Here is a 23311-nt window from a genome sequence, read left to right as displayed (position 1 = left end):
GTTTTCTCCAGAAACTGGTGTAAATTATAATGTAAATCTACAGCTTGAAGCTGCCATAGATTTGTTTTCCTGGAGCTGGGATCGGAAGATGAACCAAATTTAAGAGGACTGCGCGTCTTCGTAAATTTGGTTCATGTTACACCAGCGCACATCTTAAGATGGACAATGAAATAACAGTCCTAGTAAGTTCTCCCAATGTTTTTTTTATCCACTTCGACAGAAAACAGTGCAATCTACTTAGCTTCATGTTATCTGGAAGATCCGGTACATACAGTACATAAAATTGCTCTTTTTATAGAATAACTACCATTACTTCATATAGAAACAGGGGCACTTACAAGAGAAGAGGGCTGCTTGCATTGCACGTATACTCTGTGATATTTCTGCAGAAAAATTGCCCTGGAAATTCGTTTGCTTGCAGAGCCTGGTGCGAGACAGAAAAAATAAATAAAAAAATAATCTATTATTTCTCTAATATATATACTCCTTAGTTCAGAACGTTAAAATATTGTATCCAATAGAAACCCTCAGGGTCCTCTGACAAATATGTATTGCGTCTAACCACCATTAGATGCTTCACTAGTGATACACACATTGTCCTATGGCAATACATTGCGCTCAATAGCCTGCTCTGAATATAAATCACATACATAAGACTATAATTTTGACTAAATGAGCACACAAATACTACAGCACCTGAACCACCAGATGGCAGTAAAGAGCACAGGACATTGAAAAAAAGATATAGCTTGCCTTTATATAACCATTTAGTAGACGTGTTACATTTAGGATAGGGCCACATGGCGGCTGAATTTAAAGGGTAAAATCCGCAACATAAATTTTCATGAGTTAGGTCGAAAATCTGTACCTCTGGTCAATTCCTGCTGTGGATTCCTTATGCAGCGTGTAGATGAGATTTGTTTAAATCTCACCCATTTTGGTGGTACAGTAAAACATATGCAATTCCACTGTGTGTGGCTGTACCTAAATATCGATTTTTTTTAATAATGGCTTATACCTATTCATTAATTAAGCCCTCATGCACATGTGGTCCGCAAAATATGGATACCGTCCATGTTACATACGCATTTTTTGTGGACTCATTGACTTCTATGGGTCCGTGTTCTGCATTTTGCTGTCAAGTGTAGGACATGTTCTATCTTTGGATATATGGATGAAGAAAGCGCACGCATCATCCAAAATGCGGACCATGGACCTATTGAAAAGGTGCTCAAAAAAAAAGTAGACGGCACCCAGACCGCATAACAAAGGTGGATGGTGAGAGTAGTTCTTAAAATATGCAAATAGCCAGTTATATTGGATGAGCTGGCCAAATCTATATAGGGTACTGAGAACTGGGACCTTCAGGGAATCCTTACAATGGGTTAGGCATCTAAAGCCTCATGCACATGGCCATATGTATTGTGTGGTCCGTAAAACGTGGATCTGAAAATCCATGTGATGTCTGTGTTTCAACCGTGAACCACAAAATGCATATGGTTGTGTGCATAAGGCCTAACTAAAATCTAAGCACCCAACATACAAACATCTGAGGACCTTAAAAAATAAGTATGGATTCAGTTTTATGCAAATAAACTCTATCTTACACATGAAGAAATTTGGCATATTATAATTTGAATTAATGCATTTCCTGCAGTACAATCGGGGGATCATCATCTTCACGTACTTTGAAGCCAGAATTGTTGCATTTCTACGCACTCCACATTAGCGACAGCATCTTGTATCCCAGATAGTACCATTTCAAGTAACTACTTACTGTATAAAACCTAACCTATAGCTGTTAACACTATCAGAGTTTCGCGGCAAACTTTGCTAGTTCGCTGAACATATGGCGATATTCGCGCCCGCCATGTTCGTTTACATTGTAAAGAACCAATAATATACTTTCTATAGTTGCTGCAGTAGGCCGCGCCTATTTTGCGCATGCGCAAAAATGACATTGCCGATATTTCGCATTGAAAAAAATAATGAATGGAGATCGCAAATTCGAATAATACATCTGATATGTCACTGTCCATGTTCTGGGACTATTTGTGTACTTCTAGTAATTATTTGGTGGCTGCAAATATGACCTGAAGGTTTTTCAGGTTCGCCTGCCATTCAAGTCTATGGGGCCCGCTGCGGACACACGGTTCGCGAACATTTGAGCGCGAACGCGTATTCGCAAACCATCCCGGCCAATGTTCGTCCATCACTACAGAACATACTGTAAGAAAATAAAAAATGAGGAAAAGAATAAAAGTGATATTATCTAAAGAAGGTATGCTGATCATTTAAAATGTGACTTACAGTCAGACCATAACGAGGAATGCTGAAGTACTTGAGCCAAGACAGCCAACTCATAATGGAGGTTACGTTCACCAGTAAGCCTGAAAATATCTAAAAGCAGATTGTCAAGTTAACTAGTGGTATGGTTGTAATACAGCACAATATATTAATTTAAAAAATTTCTGCCTTCATACATACTCAGTTTGGTAGTTAGAGGGTTAGAGGATATGTACTATATGTATACACTGGCAACTGTGATCAGTGGGTTCACATTTTAAGAACTTAAAATCATTAGAATTCCGTATGAATTGAGCATGATGTACATACTGTATAACTGAATTCTTAGATAGCCCGAACCTTGTACGCTCAACTTGAAAACACAAGTTCGCTCATCCCCATTCACAATAAATAGCTGCAAGTTCTCAAGAAGGAAAAACATTTCATGTGCTGTACTCACAATCATGAAGACAAAGCTTATGGTCATAAGAAGATTAGCGACAGCAACCACATCCTGACCAGCTGCAATGGCTAAAGCCATGGAGGTAGCGGTGTAGGAAATCAACATCAAGGTGAACATCATAATGAAGAAACATCCTGCTGTAGGCTTGAAACCTAAAATGTAGAAAGCCAATATATATTAAAAAAAAAAAAAGTTACCATGAACTCGACTGTCCATTGAGGCAACACTGATATTTCTCCATATATGCACTTCTCAGGTCCTCTGGGATTCTTGGAGAAAATGAGTTAAAGCACGCCCATCAGAGCCGGTGACGTCACCGAACACACTGCCAGGCGGAAGCCTCCGCCCAGCAGGGTGTTATTGTAAACAAAAGGGCCTTTACCCTGCGCGATCTGAAGGAGATTCCCACAATAAAAATGTAACAATAGCATGATGGCGGAAACAGGATACAAAAGTATCCATCCCTAAAGCCTGCAACATAAAAACAACTAATTGGTAAAAGATATCAAAACATAATGCCATTGCATAATGTTTGAGCTTATAAAATGTCACACTATCATATGCTGCTCAGGTTTTCCTAAACTACCACTAAGGCTACATGCACACAAACGTTGTTTGTTTCAGTGTCCGTTCAGATTTATTTGCAGATAGGATGCGGACCCATTCATTTTAATAGGTCCGCAAAAAATGCGGACAGAACACCGTGTGCTGTCCGCATCAGTATGTCCGTTCTGTAGCCCCGCAAAAAAAATAGAACACGTCCTATTCTTGTGTGTTTTAGGCATTGTTACATTGGATCTGCAAAAAACAAACAAAAAAAAACTGATGGCATACGGATGTCATCCTTTTTTTTTTGCGGATCTGCAATTTGTGGACTGCAAAACCCATACGGTCGTGTACATGTAGCCTTAGCTCCATTCAGACGTCCGTAAGTGTTTTGCGCTATAGACGGATCCACAAAACAAGGACACCGGCAATTGCACATTGCCGGCACTAATAGAATATGCCTATTCTTGTCCACAATTGCAGACAAGAATAGGACATGTTCCATTTTTTTCGGGAACGGAAATGCAGACCTGGAAGTGCGGGTCCGCATTTCCGGATCCGGGCCGCACATCGTGCGGCCCCATAGAAATGAATGGGTCCGCAATTCCGTTACGCAAAATGCGGAACGAAATTGCGGACGTGTGAATGGGGCCTTAGTCTGGTTTAATGTGCACAGCATTATAGTAATCTGGCACTACTCATTATGGTTGACAACACACGTTCATGTAACACCACCATATAAGTGCTCAAAGGCGACTGATGTTTCAGACCCAAGAGACAGGATTACAGAAAACACGTATAGGATATATGATCATTGAGACCCTTCGGCCGTACAGTACTCAGTGGAAAGGTCCACTGTGCCTCCTTCTGCAATACCAGTCTATCAAAATCACCCCCACGTGGTGAGGGTCGAATGATTTCAATGCCCTGGAACTGAACTGCATGACATTCAGCCACATGTCGATCCACCGGGGTATCCGCTTTGTAATTCCTGATGTAATTTAGGTGTTCCCCAATGCGCCTCCTGAATGACATCAGGAATGAAGCAGATACCCCGGTGGCGCGACATGTGGCTGAATGTCATGCAAGGAGCCATTCAGGGGAGGCTCCTGATGAGGCAGAAACACGTCGAGCCTTTGATCTATGAAATAAGTGTAGCTTGGAAGATGATCTATGAAATAAGTGTAGCTTGGAAGAGCAGAAAGGGCAATTTTTAGAAATAAGCGGTTTCTTTTTGTCTTTTAATAGGAGACTGGGTTGGCTGTTTTCCAGCTGCATGAACAAGCAGCAAGAGTGATTTTTCAGCCATAGCCCACGCCATTGGCTAGAGAGGTGTGGGCAAAGCTTTCTAGGTACCAGCAGAAGTCTCCATTGAAAGTAGTCTTTGTCCTGGCAGTATTTTAGGGGCCGCTGGGTCTGGGAAATAATCAACCCCCATTGCGGTTCACCGTCAGCCCCTGAGCACTGGTGTATGGTATGCCAAATTTATTAATGGGTGCACACATTTTAAAGAGGTGTACGCTTTTTTTTTATATATATATTGATGGCCTATCCTCAGGATATGTCATCAATATCAGATTCGGGGGGGCAGCTCTTTTCTATTCAGGTGAACAGGAAGGAGCCGTCCCATAGAGGTGAATGGGACAGCATAGTTGTATTACACCTGCTCACCACTGTTGCAAGGACAAAGAGGTAAACAGTGAAGAAAAGGCAGCACTTGTACAAGTGCTGCCTTCTCTTTAGACAGCTGATCTGATAATGATGACCTATCATGAGGATAGGCCATAAATATTTAAAAAAGCAGACAACCCCTTTAATTGTGGCACATCTCTGGAAGTCTGTGTGCCAGAACTGAAATCTACACCAGCTCTTGGTGTATACCAGTTTTATGCCATAAGTAGGGAATCTGTCATTAACCTTATGCCGACCTCTGGATGCAACAATTTCAGCAGTTTGTAAGTAAGTGGTTGCAGAGAACCAGCATCATGATCATTGCAGCACAGGCCTGGAAAAAGGTCACAGCTACATGAGAAGAGTCAAGGTTTTCCATGAGCTCTTGCTTTCCCTGCCCACCTGCTGATGATTAACAATCTTCTCCTTTGTTTTCTTCATAGAAGACTGTCAATCATCAACAAGTAGGCGGGGAGAGCAGGAGCTCATGAATAACCATGACTCTTCTCAGGCAGCCGTAACTCTTTTGCAGGCCCGGGCTGCAACGATTATGATGTTGGTGCTCATCAACCACTTCCTTTTAGCTCATGAATGACATACTGCTGAAATCAGCTCATCTGTCACCACTTTATGCTGCCCACCGTGAAGTCCGCATAAAGCTGATGACAGCTTCCATTTAAATTTGTTGGGCTACGTGGGCCAGAAAACCTCCCAGATCCCATAAAAAATAAAAAAATAAAAAAACACACACATTCTGTGCTAAAGGACGCTGGAGGGAAACATTTCAACCTTCTGCTGCCACTTTCCCTTGCAGAGGGCTTGATAAACTTCTCCATTGTATCCAGTCCGTTTGTTTCATGCATTTGTATATTGATTCTTTTGCCTTGGCCAATACCAATAACTCCAAAGTTTCTACTTTTATTGACAACTAACAGGACATTGTTCAGCAGCTGGATTCATAAGATAGAATCTGGAATAACGTGAGATGAAGTGCTTTCTTTGCAGCCACCTATTACATAAATGGGGCATTAAAGGGAACCTGCCACCGGGATTTTGTGCATAGAGCTGAGGACATGGGATGCTAGATGGCTGCTAGCACATCAGCAATATCCAGTCCCTATAGCTCTGTGTGCTTTTATTGTGTAAAAAAAACTATTTGATACATATGCAAATTAACCTGAGATGTGAGTCAGGGACAGGACTCATCTCACGTACAGGATTTTATTTTTACACAATAAAAGCACACAGAGCTATGGGGACTGGGTATTGCGGATGTGCTAGCGGCCATCTAGCAACCCATGTCCTCTGCTCTATACACAAAATCCAGGTGACAGGTTCCCTTTAAGTGAACGGCAACTGGCTTAACTAATTAGATTTTTCTCAGGAAGCCAATCTCACCAATTGTGACCGGTCTGATGGTCCTCCAGTGACTGTAAAGTCAGAGAATCACAGATTGGATAGAATGGATAGAGCAAATTTTAAAAGGTAACCTGTCATCAACTTTATGCTGCCCATACTAACGGCAGAATAAAGTAGAGACAGGTGAGTTGATTTCAGCGGTCTGTCATTTATAAGTTAAAAGTAAGTTGTTGCCGAGAACCAACATCACAATTATTGCAGACCGGGCCTGGAAAACAGTGACGGACACCTGAGAAGAGTCATGGTTATTCATGAATTCCTGCTCTCCCTGCCCACCTGCTGATAATTGACAGTCTCCTACTTTACCTAGTTTACTCTAGGAGAGAACTGCCAATCATCAGAGTGCAGGAGATTATGAATAACCATGACTCTTCTCAGGTGGCCGTAACTCTTAATTCAGGCTTAGTCTGCAATGATTGTGATGCTGGTTCTCGGCAACCACTTACCTTTAGCTCATCAGTAACACACCGCTGAGATCAGAATTTCTGTCACTATTTTATGCTGCCCTCAGTGAGGTCAGCATAAAGTTGATGACAGGTTCCCTTTAACTTCAAGCAAACATACAGAAAAAAAAATTATGGCATTTTGCAGTACACTTACCAATCATGAAATAGATAATGCATGTAAAAATAATGCTTGGCATTGTCCTCATGGGAAGCAAATCTGCAAACAGCTTGGAGATGAAGTATGCGGACAGTCTGTAGTATCCACTGATGTACTCATGTCTGAAAGAAATCATTAAAATAATCATTAGCCGGAGCTGCCTGAAAATGACCGAATAAAACAAGCTAGGCTCATATAGAACCAACCAAAGATTAGGTAATAAGTTTATTTTATGGCCTAGGCCAGGGATGGCCAACCTGAGGCTTCCAGTTGTTGCAAAAATACAACTACCTACAGCAGGGTATGGTGGGAGTTGTAGTTTTACAACAGCTGGAGAGCTGCAGGTTGGCCATGCCTGGACTAGGCGTTGAGGACCATGTATAAAATGTTCAAGTAAACAAGGCTGGTAACAACTGAATGGTCAACAATCACCAAAAGAGGAAGCAAATCTGGTCCTGCAGTTGGAAAGTATTACTACATGCCAGCCACTCAAACAAATGACTGACAATGCCACTCTGAGATTCTTCTCTCTGGGAGCCTCTTCTGATATCCATATGTCCCATAGAGCTAAGGATATTATAATGTACTAATACGGTATGTACTGCTCTGTTTCTCCAGGTTTATAGGTCATCTTAACAATTCATTATGATCAGAGTCCTCAGTATATAACCAGCAAATGCTGGATCATCATCGTTCTATGGTCATTTTCTTAAAATGATACCCACATGAATAATTTCTTCTCCACGATGAAGAGCTCAATGGCAGATACACTGCTGAAACACTGGTTTGTGGTTATGAAGAACAAAGATCCAACTCTGTGAAGAAAGCACAGGTTTTATCTGAGAGAGTCTCCTTCTTTCCAGATTATATAGAAATAATGTGATGCCTTGCCTTTTACCACTTTCTATCGATAACCGATCTCATGCACTGACCTGTTTTGGATTCCGTTCTCATCATCTTTTACACCAAAGAAGATGGCTCCAACAATGAGCGCAAGAATAAGACTAACCATTATCTGTGAGAGGGAAAATGTATATATATTTTATGAAGCTGTGGGTACATTCTGTCATAATTGTTTATGTGACCATTTCCTTCTCCATATTGACCAAAAGCATAGAATATCAGCTCATGTAACAGTCTAAGGCCTCTTTCACACGGGTGTTGCGGGTACGTTGCGGGAACACCCGCGATTTTTCCACGCGAGTGCAAAACATTGTAATGCATTTTGCACTCGCGTGAGAAAAATCACGCATGTTTGGTACCCAAACCCGAACTTCTTCACAGAAGTTCGGGCTTGGGATCGGTGTTGTGTATATGTTATTATTTTCCCTTATAACATGGTTATAAGGGAACATAATAGCATTCTGAATACAGAATGCTTAGCAGGTGATCAATTGAGGGTTAAAAAAATTAACTCACCTTCTCCTCTTGTTCGCGTAGTTCCCGGTCTCTTCTTTACTTCTTTAATGATGAGCTGTGGGCTAAAGGACCTTTGGTGACGTCAGATCACATGCTCCAATCACATGGTCCATGTGATTGGAGCATGTGATCTGACGTCACCACAGGTCCTAGCCGGTAGTTCATCATTAAAGAAGTAAAGAAGAGACCGGGAACTACGCGAACAAGAGGAGAAGGGGAGTTAATTTTATTTTATTTTTTAACCCCTCCAGCGCTATTGTACTAAGCATTCTGTATTCAGAATGCTATTATTTTCCCTTATAACCATGTTATAAGGGAAAATAATACAGTGAATAGACTGTCACCTAGCAACCGTGCGTGAAAATCGCACCGCATCCGCACTTGCTTGCGGATGCTTGCGATTTTCACGCAACCCCATTCACTTCTATGAGGCCTGCGTTGCGAGAAAAACGCAGAATATAGAGCATGCTGCGATTTTCACGCAACGCACAAGTGATGCGTGAAAATCACCGCTCATGTGAACAGCCCCATAGAAATTAATGGGTTGGTATTCAGTGCGGGTGCAATGCGTTCACCTCACGCATCCGCACGGAATACTCGCCCGTGTGAAAGGGGCCTAAGGAGGAGTCATTTTCCACAATTCTATTCTCCTAACAAACCTTCACATTTTGGTTTTAATACAAAAATGGCAAAACTGAAAAGATGTTTAGTAGAAAAAATAACAGAAGTGTGAAGTAGTTTTACTTTAAAAAGGAGTTGGCTGGAAGTCAAGAGTTTCCCACAAATGGTCAGTTCGGTGTTCAAAAACAAAATTAACAATATAGTCACTTCACCAATCCCCTGTTGCTTCCGTTCCAGGGCTTCCAAGCTCCCTCACTGGCGTCTGCCTCCAGTCCGTTTTGACGCACAGGAAATGACCACACAGCCAATCACAAGCTCAGGCGTGTCACTACTGAGGCTGGCGATTCATTGAGTGGTCCTTTCCTACATGTTGAGAGGAACAGCAGCATCAGGGATCGGTAAGGTGAGTAGTACTTCTTTTATTTATTGACTTTTTACACCAATCTGAGTCTTTTGTAGGAATCCTAACCTACGGCAACCCCTTTAATGGCGGCAACCTGCATTTTGCACACAAATGAGTGAGATGTTGTCAGAGCTACACCCTCTGTTTTTCTCATACCTCAAGATTATGTTGTCCAACATTTTTTAAAGTGATGACCTACCCTCAAGATGGGCCATGACTACCGGTAGCTGAATGGCAGAGGTCCTATTAAAGTGAATGGGAACAGCGCTGCAGTTGAGAGCACTGTCCACTACAATGCTGACTGTGCTGTGTAGTTCCAGTGATGGAGCTACATAAAACAGCTGATAGGCGAGGGTGCAGAGTGTCTGACCACTGTCGATCAGCTAGTGATGGCCTACTCTGAGGATACACCATTATTTAAAAAAAACTGTTGAACAACCTCTTTAACAAATATATATAATGGAAGGATAATCCTGGACATCCTGTATTAGTTCTTTACAGCAACCTATGAAAGTTCTCCAAAGCATCAAAGAACATACATTAAGTATATTATGCACTTTCAGGATTTTATTTTCAGCACTGCTGAGGCAGGTTTGCAAGCTCTTGAATTGCAAAATTTGGAAACAATACTGTGAAAATCCTACAAAAAGCTTAAACTCTTAATGAAAATGGCTCACAGCAAAGCATTGTCTATATGTGATCAAGTGGCAATGATACAGAGAAACTAGTAAGGAGATTAGGAGATTATATTAAACGCTTTGACCTTTTCTGCCAATTCTATCGTACAAAGGTGGATAAAATATTTTCAAATTATTGGTATCAGGCTGATCACTTAAGTGGAAGCTGTAAAGATGCATTAGCTCCTAATGCTATAATCGCTGCAGATAAGGGGACTGTATTACTAAGAACCCACCAAAAAGATCAAGGGGCACAGATTACTTAGCTATTAAGCTAGTTGTGGTGGAAAACAAGGATCATATCAGAACTGATTTAAGTCGGATGAAGTGAAATGGTTTTAATGAACTGTGTACCACGCATAGAGAGGACTGGAAATCCAGCACTAATGAGGTGTCGGGGACATTAAAGAAGGAGAGAAGTGCACACAATGCAAAAAGAGTCAAGACAATTAATGCCAATTCTGTGACAGCTAATTCGGGTCACAAGGTTGATATTGTTCAGAGGAGATTTTTTTTGGGGAAAAAAAAGACCCACGTGCTTTCTAACAAAGTGGTATGTATATCAAGTCAAGTGCGAGTGTCCAAAATTGGAGGCCATCCATGTATGGCATACAGACGTCGAAAAGCAGGCTTTTGGGACATCCTACCCCCCACCAATATGTGAACAACTATGTAAGAATAACTCCCACTTTGGGCCCCATTTATGCATTATTTAAATAAAGACATATAATTCCATATTCCCCCTGCATAGCCAGATGTGGCTTTCCGAATGACAACAGCTCATCACTTGGGGTCAGAGGTTGGTCGTCTTCACGAGAACTACTTTAAAGGCTTTATCCCACAAGAATCATTTAACACCTATCCATAGGATAAGTGATAAATAACAGATTGCTTGGGGTCTGACCACTGGGACACTATGCAAACCCTAGAACAACAATTTCCAGAGTTCCTTCTCTGAATGGAGAGGTAGGGTCCATGACAGTCCGTGAGTCCTTTCACTTTAAAGAGGCTGACAGAGTGCCGTCTACATCAGCCCCATAAAAGTAAATGGAGTGGTGGACCAACATATGCACTTCTCCTCCATTCAGAGAGCAGACTCGGGACCCCTCAATCTCAGGATTTTTCATAGGATAATCCCAGTTGCCTACATATAAAGCAGGTTCGAGCTGGTTCTTTTGGGAGCTGAGTGAAAGATGATACAAAGCCATCATATCTCCAAACGTACCTGGGCGACTGAAGCCTGAGGATTACGCACAAGGTTTTTAGAGGACCTCTTACAGAGCCATTTTATCTGATGGAAGACAGAAGTGTTGTATGTGATTTGCCGGGAAAAGAAATTAGTCTTCACTTTTTCCCCACTTGACATTTTCTCCAGCTCAGCTTTAGTCTCCTTATAATAACTGGTATTGCAGAAATCATTTGCCAGTTTATCTACCACTGTTGGATTGCCACTGTCATTTGGCTCCTCTGTACCAAAGAGACACAAAGACATAGATTTATTATAGCGCAGAATACTACTGTATGTTCTTCTGTTAGCTAAAAAACTTTCAACTTCCAATAAACATCATTGGACTACAACTGTGGGAGAGGCAAGAAAGTCTCTGCCAGACATCTGGCAGCAGCATATACCCCTGAGAACAAAAGGACTGGGCATATTGAAATCCAGCCACCAGATCCTTATCTCCACTGACATCTGCCAGTGAGGTCGTCTCTAGAGGCCACCCACTCATTATCTGGTCAACCGATTCCTCCTTGGTGGGTCTGTGAGACCAAAGTGTGAAATTACTGCAAATAATCATTCTGGATATAATTCCTACAAAAGATTACATTAATGTGGTCTAATAGAGAATCTTATGTATTCTGCATACCTAGATTCACATCCTCAAGTTTGTTTAAGGCAACTGCTGTTGAGTCTCCATTAATAATATCAAGGAAAAAGTCGGCAGGATTATTGTGCTCTTCGCAGTTATATCCTAGAAGAGGAAAAAATATATTATGACAAATGTAGACTATGAGTAGTGATGTAGACTAGCTCTGTGTTTAGCACTGCTGGATTTCGATCTGGGTGACAAGTGTGGAGCCTGTATCCCCCCGCCCCCCCCTTCCCTTTGTATTTAAGGGAGTTCTTTTATAAACACTGCAAATGGCTCCCTATAAGATTGTGTATGTGAGAGGGAAATTAGATTGTGATCCTCAGTAGAGCAGGAACTAATATAAGTAAAGAAATATCTGTACAGCGCTGCGGTACATATTGGTGCTGTATCAGCAATATTAAAGAAAATGAAAACATCAGAAAAACACACAATCCTTTATTCATTAATCAGACTGCTACCTTTGGAATTGTTAAGGTGCTTTTTTTAAACAAAAGTTAGTTTTGAGTTTCTGAAAATATAAAACAAATAAAAATAATGTAGAGTTATTAATTGTTACCTAGTTGTGAAAAGTAATCCAGTGCATAGTCAGAAGGCCCATGGTACAGCATTTTACCCCCAGCCAGCAGGGTCAGGGTATCAAACAGTCTGAAGATGGAGTAGCGAGGCTGGTGTATGGAGAAGATTATAGTCTTGCCTTGCCTTGACATCCTGCATGGTACAATAGTGAAAATGTCAACATATAGTATTTCATGTGATCATTTCAATAACGGTATGTATATGTATTTAACATTTCATGAAATCCTGAAACAACCTTACAGGTTTTCATCTACATAAACCTAAAAGAGCTGTATGCAAGTTGAAATAAATAGCTGTTTCCTTATTCTGGTGTATCTGTGCTATACACCAGTGGTTTTCGAAGCACAGTAGGCCATTAGGTGCTGAAAAAAAACAATTTGCCTACTATCCCTAATTGAGAATTCTTTACCTTTTTGTGCAGATACGTTATGGAAGGGAACATATCAAACCCTCTGTGCCTCATCTAAACAATTCTTTATTCAATGCTTCCCTACACCACAATCAGATAGGAGCTTACTGAAACATAAGATGTCTTATAGGCCGGATCATGGAAACTTCATAGACATCTCTATAAAGTGGCAGACATTTTTTTTCCAGACAGTCAGATGCATAACAAGTACAATACTGTATATAGACAAAAGTATTGGGACACCTTCATATTACATCTACATGAGCTTTTATCACATCCCATTCTAAATCCATATGAAGTAATATAGAGTTGGTCCCATTTTTGCAACCAAGACAGCTTCCATTATTTTGAAAAGGCTTTCTGTAAGATTTTGGAGTTTGCCTGTGGGTTTCTGCCCATTCATCCAGAAGAACATTTGTCTGGTCAGACACTGATATTGGACAAGAGGGCCTGGCATGCAATCTCCGTTCTAGTCCATCTCAAAAGGTGTTTGATGGGATTGATGTCAGGGATCTGTGAGGGTCAGTCAATTTCTTCCACACCAAACTCACCCAACCATGCCATCATGGACCTTGTTTTGTGCACTGGGGCACAGTTATACTGGAAAAGAAAAGGGCCTTTCCCAAACTGTTTCCACAAAGTTAGAAGCATACGATTGTCCAAAATGTCTTGCTATACTTAAGAATTAAGATTTCCCTTCACTGGAACTAAGAGTCTTAGGCCAACCCCTGAAAAACAACCACTTAGCATTATCCTTCTTCCACCAAACTATACAGTTGGCATAATGCAGTCAAGTAGGTAATGTTCTCCTGGCATTCGCAAAATTCAGACTCATCCATCAGACTGCCGGATTAAGAAGTTTGACTCGCCACTCCACAGAATACTTTTCCACTGTAATAATATTACAGGCTATAGCTACTAGAGAGGGGTCGTTGATCCAGGGAGTTATTCTGATTGCCTGATTGGAGTCGGGAAGGAATTTTTTATTCCCCTAAAGTGAGGAAAATTGGCTTCTACCTCACAGGTTTTTTTTGCCTTCCTCTGGATCAACTTGCAGGATGACAGGCCGAACTGGATGGACAAATGTCTTTTTTCGGCCTTATGTACTATGTTACTACTATGTTACTGTACCAAAGTCCAGTGGCGGTGTGCTTTACACCATTCCATCTGACTTTTGGCATTGTGCTTAAGGGTCTAAGATTTGCATGCCGCTGCTTGGCCTTGGAAACCCATGCCATGAAGCTCCTGGTACCCAGTTTTTATGCTGATGTTAATGCCAGAGGAGGTTTGGAACTCTGCAGCTATTGTGTTAGCACTGTGTTGGTGATTTTTATGCACTATGCGCCTCAGGAACTGGTGACCTCACCCTGGTACTTTACATGGTCTGCCATGTGAGTTGCTGTGGTTCCTAAACCCTTCCAATTTGCAATACTTCCACCTACAGTTGATCATGGAATATCTTGGAGGAAAGAAATTTTATGAACTGACCACATTGGAATTCAGTGAGCTCTTTAGAATGAGCCTTTCTAAAATGTTTGTAAAGGCAGACTGTACGGTCAGGTGCTAAATTTCTAGATCTGTGGCAATGGGACTGAATGAAACACCTGAATTCAATTGATATGTCCCAATACTTTTGTCCATATAGTGTATGTCGCCTTCCCAGAAGTTCCAGGATACATGACTGGGAAGGCCCTGGAAACAGAATATTTGTTAAAAGGGTTCTCCGTGAATTATTTAAACAGGCCTGAAGCAACCTGGCCATTTTAAATATTTGCAGAAGAACCCCTTTAAGGGAAAATGTCCTCACCTTTTCAGCAGCAAAAGAACAGCATTAGCTGTGCTGGCATCCAAACCAGTAGTAGGTTCATCCAAGAACAAAATTCCAGGATCAGTGATGAGCTCCATACCAATGTTGGTTCTTTTTCTTTCTCCTCCAGACACCCCACGAATCAGCTGGGTACCAACCTAATATAAAACACACTTGAGATAAGTGAACTACTTGCAATTCATTTGAGTTCAATTAACAGAAATTGTTTGTCGTATTTGTTTCTGAATAAATCTGACCCTAATTGAAAATGCCCCAATTTCCCTGAAAAGTCATGTAAGACTTTGAGGTCTCCTAAGACCATATCCAACCCCTTTCAAGCTCTTTTTAACACCAAGAAAGCATTAGTAATGTTGACGTGACAGTAGCATATATGGCAATGGGTAAATGGATGTTAGCTAAAACAGTATGTTTAAAAACATACTGCACAGGCCAGACTTTTTATTAATAAAACACTGTCTAAAAAATTATATATATATATATATATATATATATATATATATATATATACACACAGTACAGACCAAAAGTTTGGACACACCTTCTCATTCAAAGAGTTTTCTTTATTTTCATGACTATGAAGGCATCAAAACTATGAATTAACACATGTGAAATTATATACATAACAAACAAGTGTGAAACAACTGAAAATATGTCATATTCTAGGTTCTTCAAAGTAGCCACTTTTTGCTTTGATTACTGCTTTGCACACTCTTGGCATTCTCTTGATGAGCTTCAAGAGGTAGTCCCCTGAAATGGTCTTCCAACAGTCTTGAAGAAGTTCCCAGAGATGCTTAGCACTTGTTGGCCCTTTTGCCTTCACTCTGCGGTCCAGCTCACCCCAAACCATCTCGATTGGGTTCAGGTCCGGTGACTGTGAAGGCCAGGTCATCTGGCGCAGCACCCCATCACTCTCCTTCATGGTCAAATAGCCCTTACTTTCAAAGTTTTCCCAATTTTTCGGCTGACTGACTGACCTTCATTTCTTAAAGTAATTATGGCCACTCGTTTTTCTTTACTTAGCTGCTTTTTTTTTGCCATAATACAAATTCTAAAAGTCTATTCAGTAGGACTATCAGCTGTGTATCCACCTGACTTCTCCTCAACGCAACTGATGGTCCCAACCCCATTTATAAGGTAAGAAATCCCACTTATTAAACCTGACAGGGCACACCTGTGAAGTGAAAACAATTTCAGGGGACTACCTCTTGAAGCTCATCAAGAGAATGCCAAGAGTGTGCAAAGCAGTAATCAAAGCAAAAGGTGCCTACTTTGAAGAACCTAGAATATGACATATTTTCAGTTGTTTCACACTTGTTTGTTATGTATATAATCCACATGTGTGAATCTACAATTTTCATGGTCATGAAAATAAAGAAAACTCTTTGAATGAGAAGGTGTGTCCAAACTTTTGGTCTGTACTGTATATATATATATATATATATATTATATATAAATAAATAACTTTGTAGCAGATGACTTCTTAATTTTTCTGACCTATAAAATGGTGGCTGCCAATAGAGCAATTTGTCTGAAATAAATGGTAAATGTTTTTGAAAATCTTGTACCAAATTTCTTTAGAATCGATTCCCTCATCTCTAAAATACACGTTTCAGGTCATATGAATAAGGTCATACAGTTGGCAAGCATTGATAGAACATTGCAGGCAGAAAGCTCAGTTACCTTGGAGTCAGCCACTTTAGTCAGTCCCAGTTCCTTGATGATCTGATTGATACGCTCATCCTTATCCTTCTGCTTCAGTGATCTGGGTAACCTCAAGGCTGCAGAGAATTGCAAGTTCTCTCGAACAGTCAAAGTCCCCATCACAACATCATCCTGTATGATACATAAAATTAGAATTACTGAATTTACCATGAAGCAATAGAAACCAATCATAACACCAGATATTTTACAACCAGTCCCTAGTATCAGCGGAAAATGCAGTTAACCAGACTGAAAATGAGTATAAGGGATACTCGGACATTATTTTCATTATTTTTAGAATTAAAAAATGATAATAAAATAAAGGGAAAACGGCAAGCACTACTTTTATGCTAGATTCAGTGTGTCTTCCACCGGAAGGGCACTGCTTCCTTTTTATAACCTGATCTAGACAGCTGGAGTGTCTGAATTTTATAGCCAATACCACATATGGTTGATCCCACCAAATTTTACAAAGCACAGCAGTATGTATACCAAGCACTTAGGAGGGACATTTTGTGCATCTGATTTACCGTCCATACATAATTGTAAGTATTCACAGCCTATTAGTATATGAATTTTCGTGTTGAATTTTCGACTCTAGTGCATAATAAGGAATATGGTCTGTTTAGGACAATACCTTGTTGTATGCCCTATTAGGAATTTAGAATTAAATGGGTACTTCGGGACCCTAATGCATTTTTTAAACTGCATACCCCAAGCCAAATTGCTTATCGATATCCTGCATATCTTATATGGATATCAAACCCAGCATGCCTGGATCTGGATTCTTTTCCTTCCAAAGCTCCCAGACTACAACATATGTGACGTCAGTGATGACGCCTGTGCAGAGCCAGGTTCATAAGAGAAGATACTGGATCCAAAAACGCACATTAGCTGAAGTCCCGGAAATTGAGTCTGAGGCTGTCACGTGAAAGGAACTAGCAGCATTTAGGAGCAGAAAGTACGTTCAAATGGCTTTTATTTTCACAGGTACAAACCAACACTTGCATTTTATAGTTGTCCCTTTTAGGCCCCTTTCACACGGGCGAGTATTCCACGCGGGTGCAAAGCGTGAGTTAAACGCATTGCACCCGCACTGAATACCGACCCATTGATTTCTATGGGGCTGTTCACATGAGCGGTGATTTTCACGCATCACTTGTGCTCTATATTCTGCGTTTTTCACGCAACGCAGGCCCCATAGAAGTGAATAGGGTTGCGTGACACTTGCAAGCATCCGCAAGCAAGTGCGAATGCGGTGCGATTTTCACACACGGTTGCTAGGTGACGATCGGGATGGAGACCCGATCATTATTATTTTCCCTTATAACATGGTTATAAGGGAAAATAATAGCATTCTGAATACAGAATGCATAGTAAAATAGCGCTGGAGGGGTTAAAAAAACTAAAATTATAATTTAACTCACCTTAGTTCACTTGCTCGCGCAGCCCGGCATCTCCTTCTGTCTCCTTTGCTGAACAGAACCTGTGGTGACGTCACTCCGGTCATAACATGATCTTTTACCATGGTGACGTCACCACAGGCCCTGTTCAGCAAAGGAGACAGAAGGAGATGCCGTGCTGCGCGAGCAAGTGGACTAAGGCGAGTTAAATTTTTTTATTTTTTTATTTTTTTAACCCCTCCAGCGCTATTTTACTATGCATTCTGTATTCAGAATGCTATTATTTTCCCTTATAACCATGTTATAAGGGAAAATAATACAATCTACAGAACACCGATCCCAAGCCCGAAATTCTGTCAAGAGGTTCGGGTTTGGGTACCAAACATGTGTGATTTTTCTCACGCGAGTGCAAAACGCATTACAATGTTTTGCACTCGCGCGGAAAAATCGCGGGGTAACGCACCCGCACATTTTCCCGCAACGCCCGTCTGAAAGAGGCCTTAAGGAACACGGATACTTAAAAATATAACCTTCTTTAAAACAACCTGCATATTAAATACCTGTACTACGTAGCCAGAGAGGCACTTGAAGTTTGGTGGTTGTGGATTTCCATCTATTAGCACCTCACCAGAAAGCCCACGCGGATCCTTCCTGGCAGCAAGAACATCCAAAAGCCTTCAGAAGGAAGAGAAACAGGTCATGTCTGTTCATACAGGGGTGGCTTGGTCTACGTAAAACTGGCTTAGAAATGTGATACTACTTACGATGATTTCCCACTGCCAGTAGGACCCAAAATTGCATTTAGACCAGGTCTCATAATCCCACTAGAAATATAAAGAACATAAATAATATCAGAAAATGTATAGATAGATTTATATACTGTACATATGTATAATTTTAACATTGGAAGTGTCTGAACATATACTACAAACACTCAGTAGAACTGTATAAACCCCTCCACACCACCTCTATCTCACAGGGATACAGTCTACCTATGTATCAAATGTCTTTTTGTTTTGTTTTCAACCTGGCCAAATCAGTCCAAAAAATGTTATGGTCAAATTGAAAAATGAAACCGAATGATAAAGATAACTATTCAATGTGTATAGCTCAGATACTAATAGGAACACATCTATTTTTTTTATCATAAAATTTAGCTCTATGGAATATGTAGACCATGAATGCCATATGAAAACACTCAATCATCCCACAATAGGTCCCACCATTGCACAATTTCATAAGGTCAAAGAATGTCCCTTGATCTCACCCTCTCCCTCTCCGATGCTCCCAATTCTAGGAAATCCCAGCTTCCCGGCGAGTTGTTGGGGTGGATCGTTTCTGCATTGGTGCGTTAGTGGTAGGTCTCGCGCCCCCTTTTTTAGAACCTGTCTTACGTATGACGAGTTATTGAATTTGACGGATCCTTGTCCCCTGGGACTTTGGAGATCCAGACAACTGGCACATTTCCTCTCCTCAATTCCGACTTCCGCAGGGTATGACAGGTCACTTACCGTATTTGAGAAAGCATGTGTTGGCTCGGGCGCATACAGACATTCCTTATCTGAGTGTTATCAGACATTAGTGGCTCCTCGTCAGGACTATCTTCCCCCTTATGTGACAAAGTGGTCGCATGATCTGGGAGTTGAGGTCCCCACTGACCATTGGCCCAGACTGTTCTGCCTGCTCTACAAGTCATCCATTGCGAGTAGATTCCAGGAAGCGGGGTATAAGATAATGTCCAGATGGTATTATGTCCCGGTCAGATTACATAAAAATGAAAACACTCAAAACACACAATTTTTTTTTTTTTACAAACAGCTTACCTTCTCAGCTTTCCTTATCAGTTTCTGCTTTTCTGGCCTAAGTGATACCGTATAAACTCAGCATGTGACCATACAGCCAATCACTGGCTGCAGCGGTGACCCCAATGGTATTGTTCACTTCACTGCTACAGCCAATGATTATTTACTGGGCTCCAGCAAACAGAGACCAACGAGGGACAAGGGAAGTGTTGGCACATAAGTAACATGGATTGGTAAGGTCATTATTACTTCAATTGTTATTTTATATCCTGATAAATGATTTAAAGTAGTTATCCCTAAAATTATAAACTTTTTTCACATGCTTATCTGGAGGACTTGTTTCTTGCCTTTCTGTGGGTGGGCAACAGCGTGCCAACTCATTCCTCAACTGCACGGAAAATGGACCCTCACATATAGCACCAGATATACATATACAGTCCTGATCAAAAGTTTAAGACCACTTGAAAAATGGCAAAAAATCCTATTTAGCATGGCTGGATCTTAACAAGGTTCCAAGTAGAGTTTCAACATGCAACAAGAAGAAATGGGAATGAGACAAAACATTTTTTGAGCATTCAATTTAATGAAAACAACGAATAAACTGAAACAGGCTGTTTTTCAGCTGATCAAAAGTTTAGGACCACACCTCCCAAAAAAAACTAAACCCCCCCCAAAACAGAAATCCAACTTCCAAACATGAACTCAGTAATGAGTAGCTCCGCTGTTATTGTTTATCATTTCAAAAATTAGTTTCGGCATGCTTGATGCAGGCGTTTCCATGAGGTGAGTGGGAACATTTCTCCAAGTGGTGAAGACGGCCACACGAAGGCCATCTACTGTCTGGAACTGTTGTCCATTTTTGTAAACTTCCCTTGCCATCCATCCCCAAAGGTTCTCAATTGGATTTAGATCAGGGGAACACGCAGGATGGGCCAAAAGAGTGATGTTATTCTCCTGGAAGAAGTCCCTTGTCCTGCGGGCATTGTGTACTGTAGCATTGTCCTGTTGAAAAACCCAGTTGTTACCACACAGACGAGGGCCCTCAGTCATGAGGAATGCTCTCTGCAACATCTGGACATGTCCAGCGGCCGTTTGACGCCCCTGCACTTCCTGAAGCTCCATTGTTCCACTGAAGGAAAAAGCACCCCAGACCATTATGGCGCCCCCTCCACTGTGGCTGCGTAGAAAACATCTCAGGTGGGATCTGCTTGTCATGCCAGTAACGTTGGAAATCATCAGGACCATCAAGGCTACATTTTTTCTCATCAGAGAATAAAACTTTCTTCCACCTTTGAATTTCCCATGTTTGGTGCTCTCTTGCAAAGTACAAACTAGCAGTTCTGTGGCGTTCAAGGAGACGAGGTCTTTGAAGAAGTTCTTTTGTTTTTAAAGCCCTTCAGTCTCAGATGCCGTCTGATGGTTATGGGGCTGCAGTGAGCACCAGTAAAGGCCTTAATTTGGGTCGACGATCGTCCAGTGTCTTGACGGACAGCCAATTTGATCCTCCGGCTCAGTGCTGATGACATTTTTTTGGGTCTTCCACTTGACTTTTTTGTTCCATAACCCTCAGGATTATTTAAGAATTTAAGAAATTCCAAATGACTGTCTTACTGCGTCCCACCTCAGCAGCGATGGCGCGCTGTGAGAGACCCTGCTTATGCAGTTCAACAACCCGACCACGTTCAAAAAGGGAGAGTTTTTTTGCCTTTGCCATCACAACGTGTGACTACCTGACAGAAAATGACAATAAATCCACATCTTTGCACAGATTTGGCCTTTTAAAGGCATGTGGTCCTAAACTTTTGATCAGCTGAAAAACAGCCTGTTTCAGTTTATTCGTTGTTTTCATTAAATTGAATGCTCAAAAAATGTTTTGTCTCACTCCCATTTCTTCTTGTTGCATGTTGAAGCTCTACTTGGAACCTTGTTAAGATCCAGCCATGCTAAATATGATTTTTTGCCATTTTTCAAGTGGTCTTAAACTTTTGATCAGGACTGTATTTATATATATGTCTCTGGTGAGTCTTGAGCAGAGCAATGATGTCATCATGACCACTCACACAGAGATCAAGCCACAGCCAGAAAAGGCTTGTTGGCTGCATCACAGGCAGTGAAAGCGAGGTGAGGATTTGTTTTTTCTAATTCTGTCACTTTTACTGGGAGAATAATGGGGCAATTTGAATTATTAGTGGCCCCACAGGGGGAATAAGAATTTTTAAGGGCAATACTGGGGCAAAAGGAACTACTGGGGGCACTCTGGGAGAGAATTACTATTGGTGGGACTTTGGATAGCACCATTATTATGGGGAAACTATGTGTATGGCAGTATAATGTCTGCTGTATAGTGTTTGGGGGCATTGGGGAGCACAGTGTGCACAGTATTGGGGGTAGCAGTAGGATAACAAAGATGGGGCACTAAGAGGGGGAGGATGAAGGAACCTAAGATATCGGTGTGGGAAAACTCTAAAGAGATGAGGCTGAAGGATATCTTAAAAGGGAAAAAGGAAGCCAAAATCAAACACAAAGCATGACTGTGCAGAAGGCTGCATGACACAGCACTAGTGAACCTTCATTTAGAAAAGCTTGCAACAATAAAATCTACGTCAGTAAAGTGACACAGGCGCCATTCATGGGCCACTCGTTTGTGGTGGTGAATTAAAGAAATATGGAAAAAAAGGCTGGTTCTTAGGGGTTTGTGAACCCTTCAGAATGTTCAATATAGCTGCATGAATTTTACCTAAAACCAAAAGTAGATAAAAGATAACCAAAACAAACAAAAATATTAGACTTATTTATTGAGGAAACTAATCCAATTTCAAATGTCTGTGAGCGGAAATAGTAAGGCCTCTTTCACACAGGCGTGTTCGGATTAGGTCCAGATGCGTCCCGGTGCATTGCAGCAAACCCGCGCGAGTAGGAACACAATTGCAGTCAGTTTTGACTGCGATTGCGTTCCGATGTTAAGTTTTTATCGCGCGGGTGCAATGTGTTTGCACGCGCGTGATAAAAAACTGACTGTGGTACCCTGACCCGAACTTCTTTACAGAAGTTCAGGTGTGGGTTAGTTGTAGTGTAGATTGTATTATTTCCCCTTATAACATGGTTATAACGGAAAATAATAGCATTCTGAATATAGAATGCATAGTACAATAGGGCTGGAGGGGTTAAAAAAATATATAAAAATTATTAAACTCACCTTAATACACTTGTTCGCGCAGCCCGCATCTCTTCTGTCTTTATCTGTGAGCAATAGGACCTTTGATGATGTCACTGCGTTCATCACATGGTCCTTCACATGATCCATCACCATCCATCAAAGGTCCTATTGCTCACAGATAAAGACAGAAGAGATGCCGGCTGCGCGAACAAGTGGATTAAGGTGAGTTAAATTTTTATTTTTATTTTTTTAACCCCTCCAGCCCTATTTTACTATGCATTCTGTATTAAGAATGCTATTATTTTCCCTTATAACCATGTTATAAGCGAAAATAAGAATGATCGGGTCCCCATCCCGATCGTCACCTAGCAACCGTGCGTGAAAATCGCACCGAATCCGCACTTCAATTTTCACACAACCCCATTCATTTCTATGTGGCCTGCGTTACGTAAA

The 23311-nt window shown here is 41.1% G+C and overlaps 1 protein-coding gene across 2 annotated transcripts in view; it reads right to left on the bottom strand.

Annotated features, from left to right (window-relative positions):
* ABCG2 (ATP binding cassette subfamily G member 2 (Junior blood group)) overlaps window positions 1-23311 on the bottom strand; it is a 120202-nt gene that overhangs the window by 11780 nt on the left and 85111 nt on the right. For both annotated transcript variants that reach the window (XM_040418096.1, XM_040418097.1), the window contains exons 3-15: window positions 18664-18723; window positions 18460-18574; window positions 16476-16628; window positions 14775-14932; window positions 12539-12690; window positions 11977-12081; window positions 11334-11575; window positions 7921-8003; window positions 7714-7803; window positions 6986-7110; window positions 2747-2901; window positions 2311-2400; window positions 339-424 (exon numbers count right to left, since the gene is read on the bottom strand). In XM_040418096.1, coding sequence (XP_040274030.1) covers window positions 339-424; window positions 2311-2400; window positions 2747-2901; window positions 6986-7110; window positions 7714-7803; window positions 7921-8003; window positions 11334-11575; window positions 11977-12081; window positions 12539-12690; window positions 14775-14932; window positions 16476-16628; window positions 18460-18574; window positions 18664-18723 — 1614 coding nt within the window. The remainder of the gene's footprint in view (window positions 1-338; window positions 425-2310; window positions 2401-2746; window positions 2902-6985; window positions 7111-7713; window positions 7804-7920; window positions 8004-11333; window positions 11576-11976; window positions 12082-12538; window positions 12691-14774; window positions 14933-16475; window positions 16629-18459; window positions 18575-18663; window positions 18724-23311) is intronic.

This window comes from Bufo bufo, chromosome 2, assembly GCF_905171765.1.
Source record: "Bufo bufo chromosome 2, aBufBuf1.1, whole genome shotgun sequence".
NCBI lineage: Eukaryota > Metazoa > Chordata > Amphibia > Anura > Bufonidae > Bufo > Bufo bufo.
Note: the sequence above shows the minus strand (reverse complement) of the source record. Positions and strands in the feature narration are given on the sequence as shown.